Source organism: Argopecten irradians, chromosome 3 (assembly GCF_041381155.1).
Source record: "Argopecten irradians isolate NY chromosome 3, Ai_NY, whole genome shotgun sequence".
Lineage (NCBI taxonomy): Eukaryota > Metazoa > Mollusca > Bivalvia > Pectinida > Pectinidae > Argopecten > Argopecten irradians.
In genome coordinates this window covers 39,966,108-39,987,656 of record NC_091136.1, presented here as the reverse complement: position 1 = coordinate 39,987,656, position 21,549 = coordinate 39,966,108, and the positions used below count along the sequence as shown (strand labels likewise).

At 35.6% G+C, this 21,549-nt stretch overlaps 1 protein-coding gene across 15 annotated transcripts in view; it reads left to right on the top strand.

The window, feature by feature from the left end:
• The window catches only part of LOC138318562 (muscle-specific protein 300 kDa-like), a 197,561-nt gene that overhangs the window by 147,235 nt on the left and 28,777 nt on the right, over nucleotides 1–21,549 (top strand). For 13 of the 15 annotated variants that reach the window (XM_069261040.1, XM_069261038.1, XM_069261036.1 and 10 more), the window contains 13 exons: nucleotides 2,984–3,310; nucleotides 6,653–6,958; nucleotides 7,237–7,551; nucleotides 10,692–11,417; nucleotides 12,815–12,997; nucleotides 15,825–15,989; nucleotides 18,031–18,213; nucleotides 18,592–18,756; nucleotides 19,041–19,385; nucleotides 19,729–19,944; nucleotides 20,075–20,350; nucleotides 20,676–20,888; nucleotides 21,097–21,198. In XM_069261040.1, the coding sequence (XP_069117141.1) occupies nucleotides 2,984–3,310; nucleotides 6,653–6,958; nucleotides 7,237–7,551; nucleotides 10,692–11,417; nucleotides 12,815–12,997; nucleotides 15,825–15,989; nucleotides 18,031–18,213; nucleotides 18,592–18,756; nucleotides 19,041–19,385; nucleotides 19,729–19,944; nucleotides 20,075–20,350; nucleotides 20,676–20,888; nucleotides 21,097–21,198 (3,522 nt within the window). The remainder of the gene's footprint in view (nucleotides 1–2,983; nucleotides 3,311–6,652; nucleotides 6,959–7,236; nucleotides 7,552–10,691; nucleotides 11,418–12,814; nucleotides 12,998–15,824; nucleotides 15,990–18,030; nucleotides 18,214–18,591; nucleotides 18,757–19,040; nucleotides 19,386–19,728; nucleotides 19,945–20,074; nucleotides 20,351–20,675; nucleotides 20,889–21,096; nucleotides 21,199–21,549) is intronic. The other 2 variants (XM_069261044.1, XM_069261045.1) reach the window with 2 other exon arrangements.

The following is a 21,549-nucleotide window of genomic DNA, read 5'->3' as shown; positions in this document are numbered from 1 at the left end:
TTACTATAGCATAAAACTATTTTGAGGTCATTTTTTTGGGCAACTTTTGCAGACCAGGAACCAAGATGGCTGCCACGGCATGCAATTGGTCAAAATTGAACAAAAAGGAGCATGGTTGAGAACACAAATCTAATACAATTATAGACATTGCTGTGCCTAATATATTAACTTTAAATGATGTGACTTTTCAAAAAGCATTTTTCTTCTGCGAAATAAAATTTATTTACCTGTTAAACAATGTCACTTTATCATTCAGGGGAGGCCACTCTTGTCAAGTTAGGCTCTGTGGAGATTGGGGGTGCCATCACAATTAGATCTCGTTTTTCCTGTTCTTGTTCCTCTTGGCTTTTCTTTTTGTTTTTTTCTTGTCTTTTCTTGTAGTTGTTGTTAGTGTTATTAGCCCACCATCATCAGACGGTGTGCTATTAAAATCGCTTTTCATCCATGGTCCGTTCGTCCTTCCTGCCGTCCTTCCGTCCGTCCTTCCATCCGTCCTTCCGTCCATTAACATTTCTTGTTACCTCTATTTCTCAGAAAGGGTTGAAGGGATCTTTCTCAAATTTCATTTGTAGGTTCCCCTAGGGCCCTAGTTATGCATATTGCATTTTGGGACCAATGGGTGAACCAGATGGCCGACAGACCGCCATCTTAGATTTTGATAGTTAAAGTTTGTTACCGCTATTTCTGAGAAAGTACTGAAGGGATCCTTCTCAAATTTCACATGTAGGTTCCTCTAGGGCCCTAGTTGTGCATATTGCATTTTGGGACTGATCGGTCAACAAGATGGCCGACAGGTTGCCATCTTGGATTTTGATAGTAAAAGTTTGTTACCGCTATTTCTCAGAAAATACTTAAGGGATCTGTCTCAAATTCCATGTACAGGTTTCCCTAGTTGTGCATATTGCATTTTGGGACCGATCAGTGAACAAGATGGCCGACAGGCTACCATCTTGGATTTCGAATGTTGAAGCTTGTTACAGCTATTTCTCAGAAAGTACTAAAGCAATCTGTCTAAAATTGTATATGTGGGCTCCCCTAGGGCCCTAGTTGTGCATATTGCATTTTGGTACTGATCTGTCAACAAGATCTGGGCCACTTTAAGAATCTGTGATTTTCTTGCTTGTTCTTTATATAGTAGAGGTTTAAATACATCTTTCTTTGTCAACAAAAACCCCAAATTATTCCTTGTCTTGATGCTCTGTCCTGAGTGCTTTAATATCTCCTAGACAGCCACTATTGTTATAAGGAAGAACCAATTTTAGGAAATATCTTATATCTTAAAGACTCAAACAGCTAAATATTATATCTATTCTGACTGGAGAAGAATCTGATATATATTGTCACTGAGGAAGGGTCAGATTTAATACTTTGTCTCCCCTACAATTCTTCTTGTGGTAATTCTCATGAATTTCTGTTTGAACTACATGTACAACAGCTTTAAAGCTATTGAAGATATTGTGACAAAGTTCTCAGTTTACTTTACCCATTGTACAAGGAACTGTGGTGAGGTCATTGTGATCTTAATGTTGAAGGTGAAAAATGTGACTTATTTAAGACCCCGGTCCAGTTTATCATTTAAACATATAAATGTTCAAAATGAAGTTAAGTATGTATATTTACATTTATGTCTCCGAACCAATTATCAGCTAGAGAGGGATTAAAATAATAGTTCTGCACTCTGATACTATACAGACATAACAGCACTGATCTTTGTTTATTTGCCGACTATCTACGATCAGCTCTATTGACGTTTGTTGATATTTCTGCTTGAGCTAGCGTGTATTTTACCTATATATGTTAGCAAACAGTCTTCTTGATCTTTTAAAACCCCAGCTGTTGGGGCCCCCCTGATTTCTATCGATATGTACATACTTCGGCTACACTAATGTCCAAACTATAATACTGTCATGTATTCTTGATAATTCTCCAAAACTTTCGGAGCCTGTGCATTCTCTAGGACCTGGCTATGGACTTATCTTAAAAATATTGTCTGAAATTTTATCAGGGATTAAGGTAAATGAAAACAGTGTTCGGTTCAGAATATTCCGTTATTTAAACTCGAAAATTGATTGGAAATCAATTGGGGTGTATTATCGGTATGTAAACAGGTAGCTTTTAAATTGTGGTCAGATGTGATTGACAAAGTTTGTCAGGTAAAATGTATCAATTGTAACACATAGTGGACAAGAGGACTGACAGGTTTAGTTGTTAACTTGGAAACTTTTCTCTGTGTGGGTGTCAGTTTGTAGGATATCTGGTATGTATGTATGTAAAAAGTCTTTATGTTAGTAAAGTATAACTTCAAAATTCTAATAATCAGGAATATCATACTTGAATAAATCAAACTTTCATTTATTAATAGAATTTAAAGAGTTTTGAAGAGTAAATTGGGGTTATAGTGAAATTTTGTGTATAGAAATAAGATTATCTGAAATAAAATGTGTCTTGAGTTTTAAGGTGCTTCATTATCTGAAGTACAATTTAACATCATGGTTTTGAAAATTTTAGAAGGAAACTTTTGGTCATAGACATAAAACATTCTTCATTTGAAGTATAGTTTACCTGTGTCTTGGAAAGCCAGAACATTGTTTGTTTATGTGTACATGAGTCCAGTTGCGTCCCTGTTAAATATCCCAGAGTACTGCTGTAGGTCTGCTATTATCTGTCCTTGTATGTTCACTGTGTAACTGTTACCAGAAATTACAAATTGAGTTTTGAATTCTCCGACTGTGTATTGACAATACAAGGTGAGAATTCAATATTTACCTATACCTGTAACTTAAAACCAAGATAGGTAAAAGTAACCCTGTAGTATGTTACCTGTCAAAACCTGTTTTATAAAATCCTAAAAGTTTGAATTAAAAGTTGTTTTGACTTACAATTAGAGCTCATGGTTGGAATTAGGAGTGATTTTATAAAGATCTTACTATGCACATGTAGTTGAGTTCATTTTGTAAGAGTTTTCTTTAACTATATTTAACAGGCTCTGCAAGATGAATTCTTTGAGTTCAAGCAAGTGTTGGATAAATTACGTACCAAAGGTAGCGATTTAATAAAGCACACACCAGACTCGGTAGAAAAACAGATTGTGCAGAAAGCTCTCGCCGACACCAATAGACAGTGGCTGGCTCTTCAGGCAAAATCAGCTGAGCACGCTCACAAACTTGCTACGTCGGAGAAACTGTCTGACGCATTTGATGAAGTTGCTGAGGCAGTGAGAACGTGGCTTGATGGAGCGGAGTCTGTGGTCAAAACTAAACCTCAATATGGACACTTCGACAAACTGAGGGAGCAGCTTAAACAACATAGGGTAGGTTTTCATGTTCATTAGCAAAAAGACATTTTGGGTGAGTAGAATATAAATTGATACATCTAGTACAGTGTATGTGAATAGCAAAAAGTTCATTGAACAATAAATGAGAAATATGAATGTTGATTTGTATCGGTAGTCATTGAAGGATGTAGAAGCAAAACGTCAGCAAGATATATTATGAGGATTCATTAATATTATTAATAAACATATGAGATTTGTATCCACCCACCTCTGCTTTAAACACAATTTCAAAGTGTTAAGAAGATCATATGAATGAACTTCATTATCAGTTTTAGTACCTTGGCTAAGCATAACGCATGACTTCGATCATGAATGATTTTAATGTTGTACTACAATAAAGATAGACTCAAGACCAGAAATATTTTGGCACAGCTACTGTTTATATAAATAAGTGTGTCAAATGTTGGAACTGTGTAATCCAGACAATAGGAGCGGGATGATAAAACGTTCTCAGTGGTCACCCCCCATTGTACAGGGACTTGGCACTAATATCAAGGAATAGAGGTCACAACATAAATAACTTTGCTCGATCATCAGTTTAAAAAAATCACATTTTTATTGCCAATTTGGAGACACCCCAATTAAGCTGGAGGTCTGAACTGGAATATAAGTCTAAACATATCGTGTTTCAACACCCTGTACTTATATGTGGATAAACTTTATCAATATTCTGGTGTTTATGTAATTGGATAATACTAATTTTGTGATACTATTGGAGATTAATGTGAACATTTGATCAAAGACGTTCCAGAAACCAAATTTTGTGGACAGTCGATTGTCGACATTCGATCTTCTGATTCCTGTGACCTTCAGAAATTTCAAAATGAACCAACCGGTACAATTATTACTGAGTCGGAGATATGTTTTACCTCTACATAAAAATGTAGGTGTGCAATGAGGAGAAATTCTATCTGAGATAATTTCAAATTGTGCATAATTGGATTTTCGATCGATTGTTGTAAAATTGATTTGTAGTCTAGATGGGCGGGGTGTGTATATAAGGATCCTTTAAAGGTTCTTAGTGAACTAATAAAAGATAAAGTTCAATATAGTCTAGGTATGTAAACAGCAAGTGAGTAGATTTAAATGCAAAATTCTACCTTCAACAATTACTTAGCATTGAGATATTCTGTCAAGATTAAAGTGGATTCTCAAGTTTAAATATCTATTATCTAAAATTATCTTGATGTTAACACAGAAGCTAGGGCCTTTGTTATGATGTTGTGTTCTATAAGATTAACCAGACGATTCCCCAACATACATTGTACAATCACGTAGGATTCCCCAACATACATTGTACAATCACATAGGATTCCCCAACATACATTGTACAATCACGTAGGATTCCCCAACATACATTGTACAATCACATAGGATTCCCCAACATACATTGTACAATCACGTAGGATTCCCCAACATACATTGTACAATCACGTAGGATTCCCCAACATACATTGTACAATCACGTAGGATTCCCCAACATACATTGTACAATCACGTAGGATTCCCCAACATACATTGTACAATCACGTAGGATTCCCCAACATACATTGTACAATCACGTAGGATTCCCCAACATACATTGTACAATCACGTAGGATTCCCCAACATACATTGTACAATCACGTAGGATTCCCCCAACATACATTGTACAATCACGTAGGATTCCCCAACATACATTGTACAATCACTAGGATTCCCAACATACATAATACTGATCCCAACAAATTACAATGGATTCCCCAACATACATTGTACAATCAGTAGGATTCCCCAACATACATTGTACAATCACGTAGGATTCCCCAACATACATGTACAATCACTAGGATTCCCCAACATACATTGTACAATCACGTAGGATTCCCCAACATACATTAAAATCACATAGATTCCCAACATACATTAAAATCACATAGGATTCCCCAACATACATTGTACAATCACTAGGATTCCCACATACATTAAATCACATAGGATTCCCCAACATACATTACAACGTACAATCACTAGGATTCCCCAACATACATTGTACAATCAGTAGATTCCCAACATACATTGTAAACACGTAGTCAATACATGTACAATCACGTAGGATTCCCACATATGACAACAGATTGTACAATCACGTAGATTCCCCAACAACTTGTACAATCACGTAGGATTCCCCAACATACATTGTACAATCACGTAGGATTCCCCAACATACATTGTACAATCACGTAGGATTCCCCAACATACATTGTACAATCACGTAGGATTCCCCAACATACATTGTACAATCACATAGGATTCCCCAACATACATTGTACAATCACGTAGGATTCCCCAACATACATTGTACAATCACATAGGATTCCCCAACATACATTGTACAATCACGTAGGATTCCCCAACATACATTGTACAATCACGTAGGATTCCCCAACATACATTGTACAATCACGTAGGATTCCCCAACATACATTGTACAATCACGTAGGATTCCCCAACATACATTTTACAATCACGTAGGATTCCCCAACATACATTGTGCAATCACGTAGGATTCCCCAACATACATTGTACAATCTCATAGGATGTAGGTTTATTGCTGATAAAGGTTGTGATATATCCGTCATACATGGCACAAGCATCTGGTATGCAATCCAGACTAAATTAATCTTATTATATAATAGAACAACATATTGGATAGAAAACAAAATCCCCTTTCCTTATAACTTTGTATAATATGGTTTCTATAGCCAGCGAACAGATTATAAATGTCTGTGTACTCTGATTATAATCCTAAATGTATTTCCTAGACCTTGGCTAATTTGAACACTAGTACAATATCATTGTCTGTGATGTCCCTTTATACAAGAGAAGACTGTGAATTATCAAACTGGAGCTGTAGAGATGAAGGACGATGTACAGATAGTGGAAATTATAAACGAAATACTTGATATTTCATTGAGTGAAAATGATCTGGAGTTAAAATGTAACAAGGTATTTTGTCTGAAGTAAATTTCTGAGGAACATTTCTGTTGATTTGTTTGGGTGGTGATATTGCATACTGGTCAAACATCCCTAAGTGTCGTCCACCAATGTTAGGTTGGGTTTGTTATACCTCATGATCTTTATCTTGGGGTAGTTTTTCCTCTAAAACAAGATATATCATTAACTTATGTACTGGCTAATGTTATTTGCTCTTGTAGGAATGTTTCACTCACAAGCATGTGAAAAAAAAAGGTATCTGCATGATGAATAAGTATAATGTTCTACAACATGTTAGAGTGCAAATCAGAAATTAAAATGTCATAACGTTCTTTGTTGCAGAGACTAGCACGCGACCTTGACCACAACCAAGGTCGCATGGCACACCTTAACTCCCTGTCTAAACAGATGGAAGAGGTGTGCGACTCCTCATCGAGTCGTGAACAACTTCAGCAGCTGAACCAGCGCATGTACAACCTGCAGACAGATGCCTCTGACAAACTTAGTAAGATAGAGGACGCAACAGAAGAAATGGAAGATTTTGAGACAGAACTGGCCAGCCTACGACAATGGATGGACAATACAAGGGCACAGATGACCATGAGGGATGCCTCGTTGACCCTCAAAGATCAGCTTGCTTTGCAAGAGGTAAGACACTAGTAGTCCCTAGTAAGAAGATTAGTAGACCTGCCTCTGAATTTATCAATTTTCTTTAACTCAAAAAATTCTGAACTTAAAATTTTGATGGAAATTGAGCATCAAAGAAGTAAGAAAAATATCGTTATTAAGCACTAGATATTCATTGACAGTCGACAGATTAGTAGAAGGTCAGCTTCATGGAGGTTAGGCCATGATTTTCTTACTGAGATGCTCTAGTTTTAAACTTATCTTCCGAGTTGGTCTAAATACCTTTCTTGTCTTAATAGAAACTGGTAGAGGAGATCGAGAGCAACAAGGGGAAGGCACTCCTGGTGTTACAGAAACAGGAAGAGCTCCAGCACGCTGATACAGATCAACCCACAGGAACGACAGACAAACTCGCCAAGGAAATAAACCAACTACAGGCTATGGCACGAGAACAGTGTGCCACACTGAGAGAAGCTGTCGTCCAACAGGAACAGTACGAGGGTGACCTACAGACGCTGACCGCCGCCATCAATGAAGCCCAGGACAAACTACTTGCATCACCTGTCAATCCCTCGGATGTCAACTCCCTTAAAAAGCAGATTGCGGAACATAATGTATGTATTCTAAGGCTAATCATTCACAGGCACCGCCCACTGACACGCCCACATCACACACACAAGTGGTCCTCACAATCAGTCTCTTACTCTCATGTATATTCATAGGTTCTTAATATTATCACTCTAATATTCATAGTTTTTTGCACCCTACACAAATATAGATTCTAGTCACTTCTACTTAATGAGAGACTCTTTATAATTTTCCTTAGGCCTTTGTGTGTCTATCTTAGTTAAGAATTTCTCAAACCTTTTATTATACATATAAAACAAGAATAGTACTTGATTCTTTGTTTTTAGATTTCCTTTCCCTTGATCTAACTTCATCATCTATGTTAAGTAGAATAGCGCCATCATTTGTCTCCACCATTGATGATCAAAGGATTCTAGTTTAGATTTGACCAAACTATACAAAAATGATGTCATTAAACTTGTCTAGAGATAAATTAAAGCTTAGACAGAATGAAAAACAACATTTAAGCTCTCATGAAGTTTATTCCTGAAAATATAGCATTTTAAGCATCGTAATAGTGATATACTTCCAAAAATGGTATATTTCTATTTGATTATTTAATGTCTTATTAACATATAGGCAACCCATGTTGATACCCATTAGTATAGGCAAACAACATATACTACCTTTAGTGATACATATAATATAGCAAAAATGCTCCATCCTTCACTAATTATTCTACCCTCTGAACACTAGTTATCTCCCCTCTACATCTAATTTATCTCCCCTTAACACCATAGTTTTCTCCCCTGATTAATATTTATCATCATTCATGAAAAGATCATCTCAACTTTAGAATATATTTTATACAATATTCCACCTCATCGTTGTAAAGATGCTGTATCAGGCTTTAAGTGATTACAGCCCAATATGGGCCTTAATCTCTATTGACGTTACAGTAATAATCAAATGGGCAGGTTATATTTTGCTCAAAATGCCATTTTGCAGAATCTTTGAATTTGTATTAGAGGTGCTCAGGTGCAAGTAATATACTGGATGAAGTGTCTCTATTTGTATCATAATATTTTAACAATTTTTATCATTACATGTTACACATTGAAAGCTAGATTTTCATATTTTAAAAATATGCTTCATTTATCTTGTTAATGAACATGTTGGTACTTATAAGGTTATACATTGTTCATCATATATTGCATTATCTGTTATAACCATGTATATAATCATGTCATACATAACTAATAACATATTGTCTCTAACACCTAACAACATAGATTCAGTGTTTAAATTCACAGAAACTTAAACAGATTGATGGGCTGATTAATTGGTGTATTTATAAAAGCCTTGAAATTTCTCCAAAATCTAAACTGTGAAATTTAAACACTGTGTAGAGTCATTTTAAAATTTTCTTGTTGATTTAGATTGCTTCCATCAGAACCAGTTGAAAAGTTGTTAAAAAATTATAAACGTAGACAATTTTTCATAATTTGGGTGTCATGCAACTGTTTCTGATCAAAGCAATATCAGATTTCATAGACTAATATTTAGAATTGCATGCTGGGAATCGGTATTCTTTGCTTCTGCTTCATTTAGATGCTTGGTCTCAATCAGTTAATTAGCTCCTGTATAGACAGATTTCTGATGCACATAGCAAATTAGAGAAGCACGAAAAGAGTATGAACTTTTCAGTGCTGGAGGTATAGTTTACCTGGTTGCTAAGGAAACTCCTTTGTGTGTTGTGTGGGTAGTCAAGGAGATTCTGTACAGCTTGTGATTGAAGTGTCTTAGAGATTCCCAAAAGAGAATTTTGGGGTACATTATGTTTGGTTCTCTGTTAGCTCTGGTGACCCCTGACCCCTTGACCTTGTCAGGACTCGTCATAAATTTATATACTTGATAGATCTCTTTTCTGATAGTTAATTTCTGAATTATGAAATCGTAAGTAATGAAATTAAACTTCAATCAATGGTATACCTGGTATCTAGTTATTTAGAAGACTACTTAATTGGTCTTTTCATACTAACCTAATTATCTCGACCTCCATATGCAACATGGTTCCATCTATAAACTTTCTGTTATAAGGATCTAGGGTGGGCATTACTGATGAAGCAACATCTTTTTATCTCAAAGTTAATGGGAAACTCACACTAGCCTCATCTTGTAAGATGACGTTGATAATATCCAAATTTTTCATTAACCCCCACTAAGTCTACAACAACAGTACAGACCTGTATTTCTCAGCCTCTTGAGAAGTACCCACTGCCATGTGAAGGGTTAATATAGTGTTAAAATTACATCTTAAATTGGAGTCCTGGCTGACAATAACTAGAGATATTTTGTAACCCTAACTCTCAGGCCCCTGGTACTTCCATTTTAATGGGGACAGCTCAATATCTGGTATTCTATAGATTAGAACAAGATGTGACTGCAGATACATTCATTTACTCAGTAGACATCTTCGATTCTGTAATACAAAGGAACCCAAATATTACCATTTGATTGAAGTTTATTTTTTCTTAAACATTTTGAATTTCATATTTCAGTAATTAACTATATATGCCCATGGTAGGAGTTAAATTAATGGTCCTATTTTCTTTTCACTTTAAGTAATACAACATCATAATTGGATAAAATTTGTGTTTTTTAATTCTGTTCTATGTTAATTAACACTCAGAAAATTATCATTCATCTGGACAATTAAACAAATTAAACATTTATTCAGCATTTTAATTCACTTTTTCTAATTTCCATCTGCATTATGTCTGCATTGCAACATTACACTTATATCGGTCACCAAAAAATCATTACAATTCATTTCAATTAATCAAAATAATCTTCCTTTTTTTTTCTTTTTTTTTCTTACTTTCCCTTTCACGATAATAAATCTTTGAGTTCACATCATTGTTTTGTAAACTTTTCATTTTTTAAAAATTTGCATTTTCAAAAAATCTGTGTAATTTTTATTTTCAAATGAAAAGTACTACGCAATTTAGACTGCATGCATGTAATAGTTTCTATCTTTTACTCACTTTCAATGTAAGAATAAAATTGTCATGATATTTTCGTTCTGAGTTAGAAATTAGGTTTAATTATGCATGTGGTCTATTTTTAGCAAGTGATTGATACGCTGATAATTCCATGCATGTGCTTACATTTCACTTGTTTTCAGGCCCTTGCCAGTAAAATTAAAACTCACCAAGCTAAAGTTAATGACATTAACGAAAAAAGTCGAGCACTAACTGAACGGAGTCTTCTGATTGGCCCAGACACTGCGGAAAAACTTTGTGAGCTTGGATATTATCCGTCGACTATGTCGTCACTCAAAGTGTCAGTTCGGCCAGAGTCTAGTGCAGCCCATGATAGTGGTGTTTCAATGTCACCTATGACTTCTTTCGATGCGACCCCTCAGACTTTTTCGGATGTTGATTTTTCGAATTCTACACTAAGATCAGGCCGTTCGGGTAGAGATAAATTAGGTCATAGGTCAAGTGATCGGCCAGGCATGGATAGTGCCAACAGTCTCTCGGCTCGCTCCGATGACACAGATATACTTTTAGATGAAAGTCTGGAGCCAATGTATGTACCTCAAGTACACTCTGAACGTCAGGGGAGACCACCCGCTCCACAGCATGAAATGAAATTGGATTTATCATACTGGTCAAAGCATGATGATCCTGAACAGGGGTCAAGTAGTATTCGTTCTACTGACCGCCAGTCCTCTCCGTGGAGGGACCGATCCTCCTCCCCGCGGAGGTCCCACCCCTCAGACGACAGGTACCACCAGCGGTACCGACCTTTGTCCATGCGTTCTCTCTCCCCTGCCTCTAGCATACAGGCCAGTCCTCGGGAATGGAAGAAACCAAAGTTAATTCCTCTGGTTCCGTACTCCGAAATGGTAATTATTTGTAAACTAATATCAAATAACTATCATCCTATCAAAATCTAATTATGCTTCATTCATGTTTGTGAAATATTTATTCTATAATTTAGGTAATTAACATGGTAAATGTGAAAACGGTAACCAAAAGTATTGCTACATTGAGGGTAGTTGATATAGGTCACAACCATGGTGAAAATGGCAATTGTTTCCTGTTGCATTTTTTGCTATACTGCCGTTGTAATAAATAAGTGATCATTCAATTATGTAACATTTTAGAATAGGTTATTTTTAGTCGTATTGAGAAATCTACTTTGCATGTTAGTGTTTGGTTCATTTTCTTCAATATCTCTTTGTATGATTTGCACAAATCTAAGCATGCAAAAAAGCTTTGTTTCAAAATTAATTCTAGACTCTGTAAATATAGCATTACATTGTGCTATGAAAATGTTTTTGCATTTTTTTTTTATTTGATACCTCCACTCTTTACACCCCTTTCCAATTTGTCCTATTTTATTCATATTTGATATTTTTGTGATATGTTTAGGGAGCATTGCATGACCTTGAAGTAGGTTTGCCTATATAGGTGTTGGTAGATCAGTGTGGTGATAGTGTTCATGTTTTGCTGATTGTGTTTGTGTGTCGTGTCCATGTGGTTTTTTTTGTGATTGTGTTTGTTTTTGGTGATTGGGAATATTTTTGTGTTTGATGTGCTAGATTAACTTGTTGAATGGGCTAAGCAATGTAACATAATAACTAGGCACTTGCTACAAACAATTCATTTTTTAAGTCGCACAGAAAATCAAGAATTTGAAGATAGGATAAAAATTGATAATTAAAGATGCTCCACCACTGAGAAATGGTATTTTTTTCACTATCAAAACAGGAGCAGACGATTTAGTATTTTTCTTCAGTTACAAAAGTTACTTACTTTACACCATTACCGCCATTGAAAAGTTTGAGCTTCTAATTTTACTTCAAGTTAAAAATATGAAAAATAATTAATTGCATCCCGAAAAAAATCTGTGGCACTATATCCTATATAGAATGAAGTACTGATTGCACATGCGCCAAAGGCAAGACAAATTATTTTATATTATTTTTTGTGTTAATTAGACATATATATACACGATTAAATACCAATTATTGTTCAAATGATGAATGTCATTTATGCACTGTCGGCGGTGGAGCATCTTTAATTGTTACTGCTCTGGAAAATATTCAAACAATATGTCTTTAAATTGACACTAATACAATTATTTAGGATGAATATCGGGGAAATGGATTGATTTGTAGCTATGATGCTTATAGTTATTTTGCTTATTGTTATAATTATAGCTTGTATTAATTAAGGTTAAACTTTGACCTTTTGTGTAATAAAGTTGACCTTTGACATTTGTTCTAACGCTTACCAGGACATATCTGCCAGTGTGCCAAACTTACTACAGCCCACAGAGCTAGAACCAAGAGAGAGAAGTGCATCTTTTGGATCAAAGCTCTCTCGCTCCAAAACTCAACAGCAGCGTCCGCTTGGCCATAGAGGCCAGGACACACGGCTAGCTCAGCTCAACCAATCATGGAACTGCTTACAGCAGCAGGTAGGCTCAAGGGGATCATTTAGACCAATCAAAAATAATTAAGCAGTGACCAATCAAAAATCTTTTAGTATCAGGAAATATAGCAGTATTTCACTATGCTTTACTGCTGCCACTGAGTGACTGTGTATTTGAATGCTCACTTCTGCATGATTTTATGCTGGAGTTTATGCTATTATATATATAAACATTTTATGCATATGTATGCCAATATGTATAGCTAAATCAATACAATATATCATCATAAGAAAATCATATCTTGAAATAGTAAACGACACTTCAAATCATCTCCTATTGCCACAAAATACGTAAATAGATTAATTTTAGTTATCATTATGTTACTTGTATCATAACTCTGACAGTGCATATTTGAGCTAATAAGTACTCATGTCCCTAAGTCCTTTAACCACTCCCATCCATGTACCTCATTGTTTTTCATTGATTTTCCTGAAGACATGGATTTATAGAAAGGGGAATAATTATAAGTGTTCCTGTCATTTCTAGGATATATGTTCCAGCTTTTCTCTAAATCCAAGGCTTGGCTTGTATGGTTAAAAAATAAAACAGGTTAAATCCAAAGATTGCTACATGGTACCATTTGTGAATGTTGTTTTTTATCCCCTTAAAGATTGGGTTGTGTCCCTTTGTTCACATAATGTTGCTATAGCAGTCAGGAAATTTTCTGGGATATGGTAAAAGAGAAATTTTGTACAAAAACAAACAAACACTTCAATTTGCGTTTTGTCAATGTGTTTTTAGAATATCTTTAAAAGATTTGAACTTACAGGGGACCAACACCCATAACTTTGTTACAGTATAAATTGGGACAGATATTGCTTTATACTATCGTTAGAGGTGATCTTCATATAATCATTTGCCAACTATCCCTCGAGCATCCTGGTGATTGCCAACAAAAAATAAAATTCACAATTATGATGTTTAAGTCATAATTAATATCTCATAAAATGCATATCCGTACATTCTAATTCGCCTTCAGAGACAGATTAAGCCATCACTTTCTGTCCCCCAAAACCAATCTCATGGAAAACAACGCAAATTATTTCCACATTTAATATCTAACCTACTTTAGCTGGCTGTATTTTCCTGGTAAAATTTTGTTTGATTGAAAAAGTGTTGTATAAAAAAAAAACTGTTTGAAGTTTTGACTTTTTCATACTAATTAACTCTTTTGCTGAAGTTTTGATTTGTGAAATTTGGTTTTAAGATAAAACTAACATGACGATAAATGCAATATAGTCTACATATGTACCTGGTTGTCAGGTCATTTAGATTCGCTATTTAAAGATTCACAACCTGTAATGATTTAACTCTTAAACCTTCTGTCAGGAATGTTACCTGCTTCATCGCACCACGGAACAAAATATTTTCATTAATTAGAAGTGTACCCTATGTATTTAACCTCCAACCGAAGTCACGCCAGATTGCCCTGTGTGAATCCTGTGTAAATATTTCTCCTGAAATTATTTCTGCATCATTGAATATTTTATTGATTTCATTCAATGGTTTTTAGTTGATAAATTATTAAGCCTTGTATATATAGCTGTTATACCTTTCAATTTCACTGGACCCATCCAGCTCTACAATAGATGTCCTAAATCTATGATCGTAGTTTATTTTACTTCTTACAAGGCCTAGCTTGTTTGATGAGGAATTTTATTGGTAATTACTGGGTCATTAAAATGTTTCAGTCTCAGCACATTGTGTTTTTTTCAAGATATAAGGTTATGAATTGATACATAATTTGCTGATAAACTTGTTAAGGTATTGCCTACAAATTTATTTTCTGAAACCAAATTTTAGAAATGTCAATTTTCACCTTCAAATTTGTTGGCATTTACTACACTATGAAAAGTGAACTGTAGTGGAAACGGAATGGGCAATAAATTGTTCCGTGTTAGGGGTATATATATAACGGAATCCTACAAGGACACGCTTCAGGTGTCGCATACTAGTCGGACAGAATTTTCAATGAACCCAATCACACAAGTGAATAGATGGAGTTACTAATACCATCGATAAAATGGCCGGAGACATTTTTGCTGAGTCTGTGTAATGGTGTGGATTAGATATTGATCTTTAACCCATCACAGGGGCGTTAAATAGTTCACATTGTTAGGAATTCTGATTTCTTTTTCTGGACGATTTTATTTGAAGGACTTTCTGTAAACATCATTGGAGTATGTTATTAGGAGGTATATAGGATTTATTGCTTTATGAGATCAGAAACATGCTCAAGTTTGAATTACTGGACCAATAATAAGATGATGTATAAAAACTGTGTTATTAAGTTTGGTGCCGATTTATGACAGTCTTATGCCTTTTTACTCAGACATGCTATACATGTTGTGTGATTGGAAAAAACATGTGACATTTCCATCTTATTTTTGTGGCTACAGGTGTAGCCAGCAGGTGACAGTGTGTGTGTAAGAGTTATATACCAGGTATATTCAGTGATAGGTAAAGGTTTTGGCTGACAGCCATCGGTGTGTAAATATGTGTGGTTCTCTGAGTGTTTGCAGCATTATCAGTTCCTGATGATTGGTCTTAGTTTGAATACTACATAAGTATGCCCTAGGATTATTCACTGATTAATTCAACAATGATACAGCCACGATCGTTTAGGCCGAGGTCAACCCCTCTGACCGTTAAACTAGGGTCATACTCAGCACCAACCAAACTCGGGACAAACTCTGCACTGACCAAAGAGGGGCCACGGCCAACCTCGACAAATTTTACCAAGACAACGGTTGTTAATAACACTAAAAAGGTGCCAACTGGTGCTAATGTATCTAAACCTCTTCCCAAACAGCTCGGTGTGAGAGAACAGGAACTTCAACATGCGCTCCACAAACAGGAACGTTACCAGCAGTGTGTTCAGGACGTAACGGCAAAGATGGAGCGTGCTCATCTACGTCTAAATAAAGGATTTCCATCAAGTTTGACCGATCTTGACCGTCAGCTGAACGATTACCGAGTAAGTCACATTGTGAATCTATACATATGTTTACAATTCTTAATTAGGTTCCAAACCTTCTATTCTTTCGTTAACTAAGGAGAGGTTCCTGAAATATTGCCTTTTAATTGTCAGCAATGTGTCTAGAGGGGCTATGAAACAAAATATATATTTATACTTATGCTATATACCCCTTTTGGAGTTCTTTTACTTGTCATGATAATTGATGACCTTTGAGTAAAGACAGATATATTGTATTAGAGCTAGTTCTGGTGCCTGTAATAAATTCATAAATTTCACACACAAGATATCTCAATTGATAAAACTTGTTGTATACTTGCTTTATATAAGTGTAAGGTCACTGTGAACCTTATCCTTACCAATAACTTGCATTACATGTATCCTAATCACCCATAGGCAATGCACAAATAATTAAATCAGTTTGGCCTTACCTTAAGTCAGATTGAAACACATTTATTTCAAACATTTAAAGTTTAGACCAAGATGAATTAAAGAGGAAATATTCATCTATATGTATCAATAAAAGAATGTACGGATTCTACAGAAGAAAAGCTCTCAGGCTATAGAGAGGTTGGCCTGGTCAGGGTATGAATACATTAGTGAATTGCCTTTGACCACAATGATGTTATATCACTGTAATCAGACTCATTATCTGTAGAGTTAATGGCTGTACAATTTATAGGACTAGGTAGAGTGGTCTGTGTGAAGACTATAAAAGGCCAGACCTAGTTACAAATATACCCCCAGTACCAAGATTGTGTATTGGCCCTCATATCTACTCAGCTGCCATTTAAATATTCTGCTGCACAATGAAATCTAAATAAAATGTTTCCAAAATAATCAGCCAAAGTAATTTTAAAATTTAAAAATCCTGAAGTCACGTACCTGTATTCTTAGTTTATGGATGAAAACATTTAACCTTCAAACTGTATGGAATGTACGATAGCATTTTAAAGATTTTCTGTTGTGTATAAAAGGTATTTGACTGATACCTGTACAATGTATTACTAAAGTGAAAGTCAAGTCCAAACTTGTACGAGAATTGGCTCGTTTTCCTTTAGAACTTATGACTGAGACAATTTGTTTGTTTTCTCCTGATGGATAGATATTGATTTTCCTTTATTTATCCTAAAATCAAGTGTAGATTTCCGTGATGCTATTCGAGTTTTCATCAAATATTAATTATCGAATATTTAAGTAGTAGGTCCTATATGTGATATAGTGTCAGGGTTGATAGTGCTGTATTATATATTGTCCTGTTAGGATACAATGTATGGATCAATATAGCCAAATCTCATCACAGTAAACAATAGATCATTGTTTTCTCTCTCATTGATATTTATATCAAATATTTATAATACTTTAATTCATTAAACCAACAAACAATAGATTGTTGATTCTAACCTAGAAATAAAATCATGTCACATCAAATAAAAATTGGTACAAATTCAAATTGCAAAAACAATTAAACCTGTAAAATTATAATCAATAGAAAAAAAATCCTGAAATCTTTAACACATAAAAAATAAAATAATGGAGAAAGCAAAAAGGAAAAGCATCATCAACCAGGAAATCATTTTTTTTTAAATGTTATAATCAAAGTATGTGTGTCTGGGTTTGTTTTTTTTTTCAAATGAATTATTTTGAAGAAGGTTCTACAAACAACAAGAAATTGGAATACATATGCTAGGAAAGCTATTTCATTGATGATACAAATCTTTTCTCCTATGTAACTAAGACGCTTTTCCTAGTTTTACAATCATATTTACTTATTGTGAGTGCTAACTCATTTAACCATAGTTTTCAAATTGCGGTTTTGCTAAAATTATGAAGATTATTTTGGTAAAGGGATTCATACTGGGAAAGTGACTTATTATGGAGAAAGGGGTACCACTTAAATCAAAAAAGGCTTTTTCGGTATGGTTCCATGGTTTGGGAAATAAGTTATTTGAAAACAGTGGCTTATTTATAGATGAATGACTGATACATTGCAATAAGTATTTGGTAAGAAATAAAATATTTATTCTTGTTTTTCACACAGGAGGTGCTCCAGGATATTGAAGCGATCAAAGAGGACATCACAAGGGTGAAGGAGCGAGGACGACAGATCGTGGAGATGTCAGATCCCGAGGGATACAAGGCTATGCAGGCCACTCTAACCATGCTCTCAGACAGGGTAGAAAGCCTACAGGCCATGGCCGATAACAAGGGCAGACAACTCCAGGTATATATAATGTTCTGCTAAAATGACATCAGAAAATGTTTTAGATATTTGTGTTCCTCTGAGACTTTGTTAATGTCTTTGAAAAAAGTGAAGAAACAAACCTTATTTCAGTGATTTTTCCAGTGCTGAATGATGAATTTTCTAATTGACTGTTCTAAATTACTTTTTACATTTAGTTTGTTATCACCACAATGAAATGGTTGGGCATGAAATGCTACATATGTTGATAATGTTGCGTTCCGTCACGTCCTATACGATTTCATATGAATGTAGTGGCATTTACAAAACCAATTCATCTGTAACTTTACACTAACATATGTTACTCTGATCAATCTTATATGGCCTCTGTTAGTCTGATGATTGTGTGTCTTACCGCAGAGTGCTGTAAAGGACAAGGAGAAACACAACATCGCCCTGAATGCTTACAAGAAAAGGGTGAAAGAGTTGGAGGCCTGGCTGGATGAGATGAAAATTCGACAGTCAACGACACCTCTCCCCTCCGATGCTGTTGACTCTCTCAAACACAACCTTCATGAAAACCAGGTAGATATTCGTACACTTGATTCTATAACATTAACTACAATATTTGACCTTTGTCAACCTGTCAATTTTTGGATTCTACAACAACTAGCATGTCGTTGTTAAAATAAACCCAACCAATCACATTCAAATACACATCAGCATACCACTTGCTTAATAAGACCACTTTCTAAAGGTTCCAAATTTTAACCCATAGCCATTTTGCTATAACGATAATTTTCCCTTTGGTCCTTAGGTGGTCTTTATAAATGGAGGTGCCAGTTAATTATATATATTTGTTGTTTCAGTCATTACAAGATGAAATCAACGATAAGCTACAGACAATTTCTGACCTTGCCGTACAATGTGATAACCTCTGTGATATGGAGACTCCAGCCAATGCTGAGAAACTCAAGTCTCAGCTGACTAACCTCCAGACGGAGCTAGGCAACCTCAAGCTGGCTTCAATAGAGAAACAGGCACCTCTTCGCTCAGCTATTAAAGAGAGTGAAAGAAGGAAGAAAGAAATGGATGAATATGAAAATAATTTGAAGAAGCTTCAGCAGTGGGTGACAGATACAAAGCAGATGACAATGGCACCCACCCATGTAGAGCCTCTCCTGATTGGTGTAGACCAACTAGATCTACAACAGGTAAACAATTGTCTTTACTTGATATTAACTAAAATCAAGGAAATATGCAGTTTACTTGACATCCCATTAGGGGAGATTGAGTTTGCAGTTGATATTTCACATGAGATCAGAAAAACTTCACGTTCGCATGGAGTTCTCACTCAAACTCCTCAAAACAGCCTTGGCTTAAGATACATTAGAGAGCTGACTGAAATAAGTCACCACTTATGTTTTCAGAGAGTCATTATTTAATATCAATGGCAACAGAATAAATTGATTTTAAATTGTCGGGGATTATGTTATTGTTTAATTATACCTATTTACCAGACACAAGTCTAAATCTGTAGAAATGTTTCTATTGTAGAAGCTGAAATCAGACCTGCTTGAGCACCGTCAGTTGGTGCGACAGATCTCCAGTGATGCTGCTGCTGGTCAAGATACACGATACTCTCACCAACCTCCACCCGACCTCACAGCCATCAACGAGGAGGATCTCAAACAGCGATGGCAGGAAATCAGTTCAGAACTCGCAGAGCGGAAACAGAGTCTTACAGACATGCTCAACAAGAAAGACTCAATGGTAAGTATCAATATCTCTCTTCATTAGGATATATCATGAAGTTGTCTCCCTTTTCTGGTGAAAATTAGGGTTATTTCCCTTCCTTGGTACGCTATCACCATTCCCTTAACTATGTTCCATTCTTCTACAGGATGGTGGTAGAGGCTTTTCCAGTTGGCTGCCGGCGACAGAGACCAGTGGTCAGCTGAAAGATGTCCGCCAGAACCTGGCTGAGCTGAGTAACCTCTGGGGTCAGTTACAGACTCAGGTGGAGGACAGACAGGTGCGACTTGATCGAGCTCTGGAATTCCAACAGAAATATCAGGACGCCCTGCAGGGCATATCATCCTGGCTGGACCTAGCCGAGAGAAAGCTGTTCTCTCCAGATACTGACATGGATGCTGGTCAGCAGGTCCAGAAAAATGAGGTAATGTCATATTTGTAAATTATAAGAAAAATTCCTTGTAGTCTGAGGTTATATTTCACCGTAAAGTTTAATGAAAACATGAATTATTTCCCTTTTTAAGACAGATTGTCTCCCCTTACTGAGATAATCACCAGTTTTCAACCTATTTGCCATAGTTTAAAAAGGAAATGAAGGAAAAATTCAAAAAAATTCATTTATTGGTGTATACTGTTCATTCTAAGAGCAATTGCAAATGATACCAGATTAGCAGGAAAATGGTTTGATGAATCAAAACGTTTTTCAAAAGAAAGATTTTGCAACTTTACTTTAATTTATCCTATTTCAGGCCCTACAGCGAGAGATTAAACTCCTACAGAACGAGATCAGTGTTATGGGACGTACGTCCCAGGATCTCTTGTCATCTGTCAACAAGGAAAGCCAGGGACTTGTGAAGGACAGTCTTGCTAATCTCAACAGTCGTGTCAAGATCCTCGAGGCACAGGCACGTAACCAAGGCGAAAAGCTACGACAGATCGACAGCCAGGCTAAACATTATCAGGTATTACATACTATCTCGACTTAGAGTTGTAGTTCTAAAGGATCTTAGAGTTGTCAATAGCAATATTTCAATGGTAAAACTTCAAAATTTAGAAAGATGTATTGTATTTAGTACTTTCTGGTAACATTCACCCAGACCTTTGAAGGTATTTTGATTTTGAACTTTTAAAGCTTTTGTCTAAAAACAATAAAATTTATGTTTGTTACAGGATGATCTGAGAAATCTACAGAAAAATCTGGCAGAGATTCGTACTGCCATGGCGACGTCGAGTCCGTCAGCTTCTCTAGACCAACTGATCTCCAACATGCAGGTAAGGGAATTATCAGATTATTTCATTGTAGATCCTTATATTTATGCTATACAAGATACATCATGCTTATAGTTATACTTTTAGGGGTCAAAGCCACAGTGGCTAGATATCTTGCATTATATTACTGGTATTCCATAAGATGGCTGACATTCTACCTCTAGACTTCTATAGTATCTTGTAATCTTGAGGCCTATATGGAACATTTGCCAAGCAAAAAGTAAAGAATTCTTTTCTCTGTTTTTTTTTGCCACTAAAGAAGTTCTTACTTGACCAAATATGTTAATTAGACATAGAAGACAATCAAAACAAGACCATATTTGATTTCAAACTTCAAAAACACATTACCTGGTA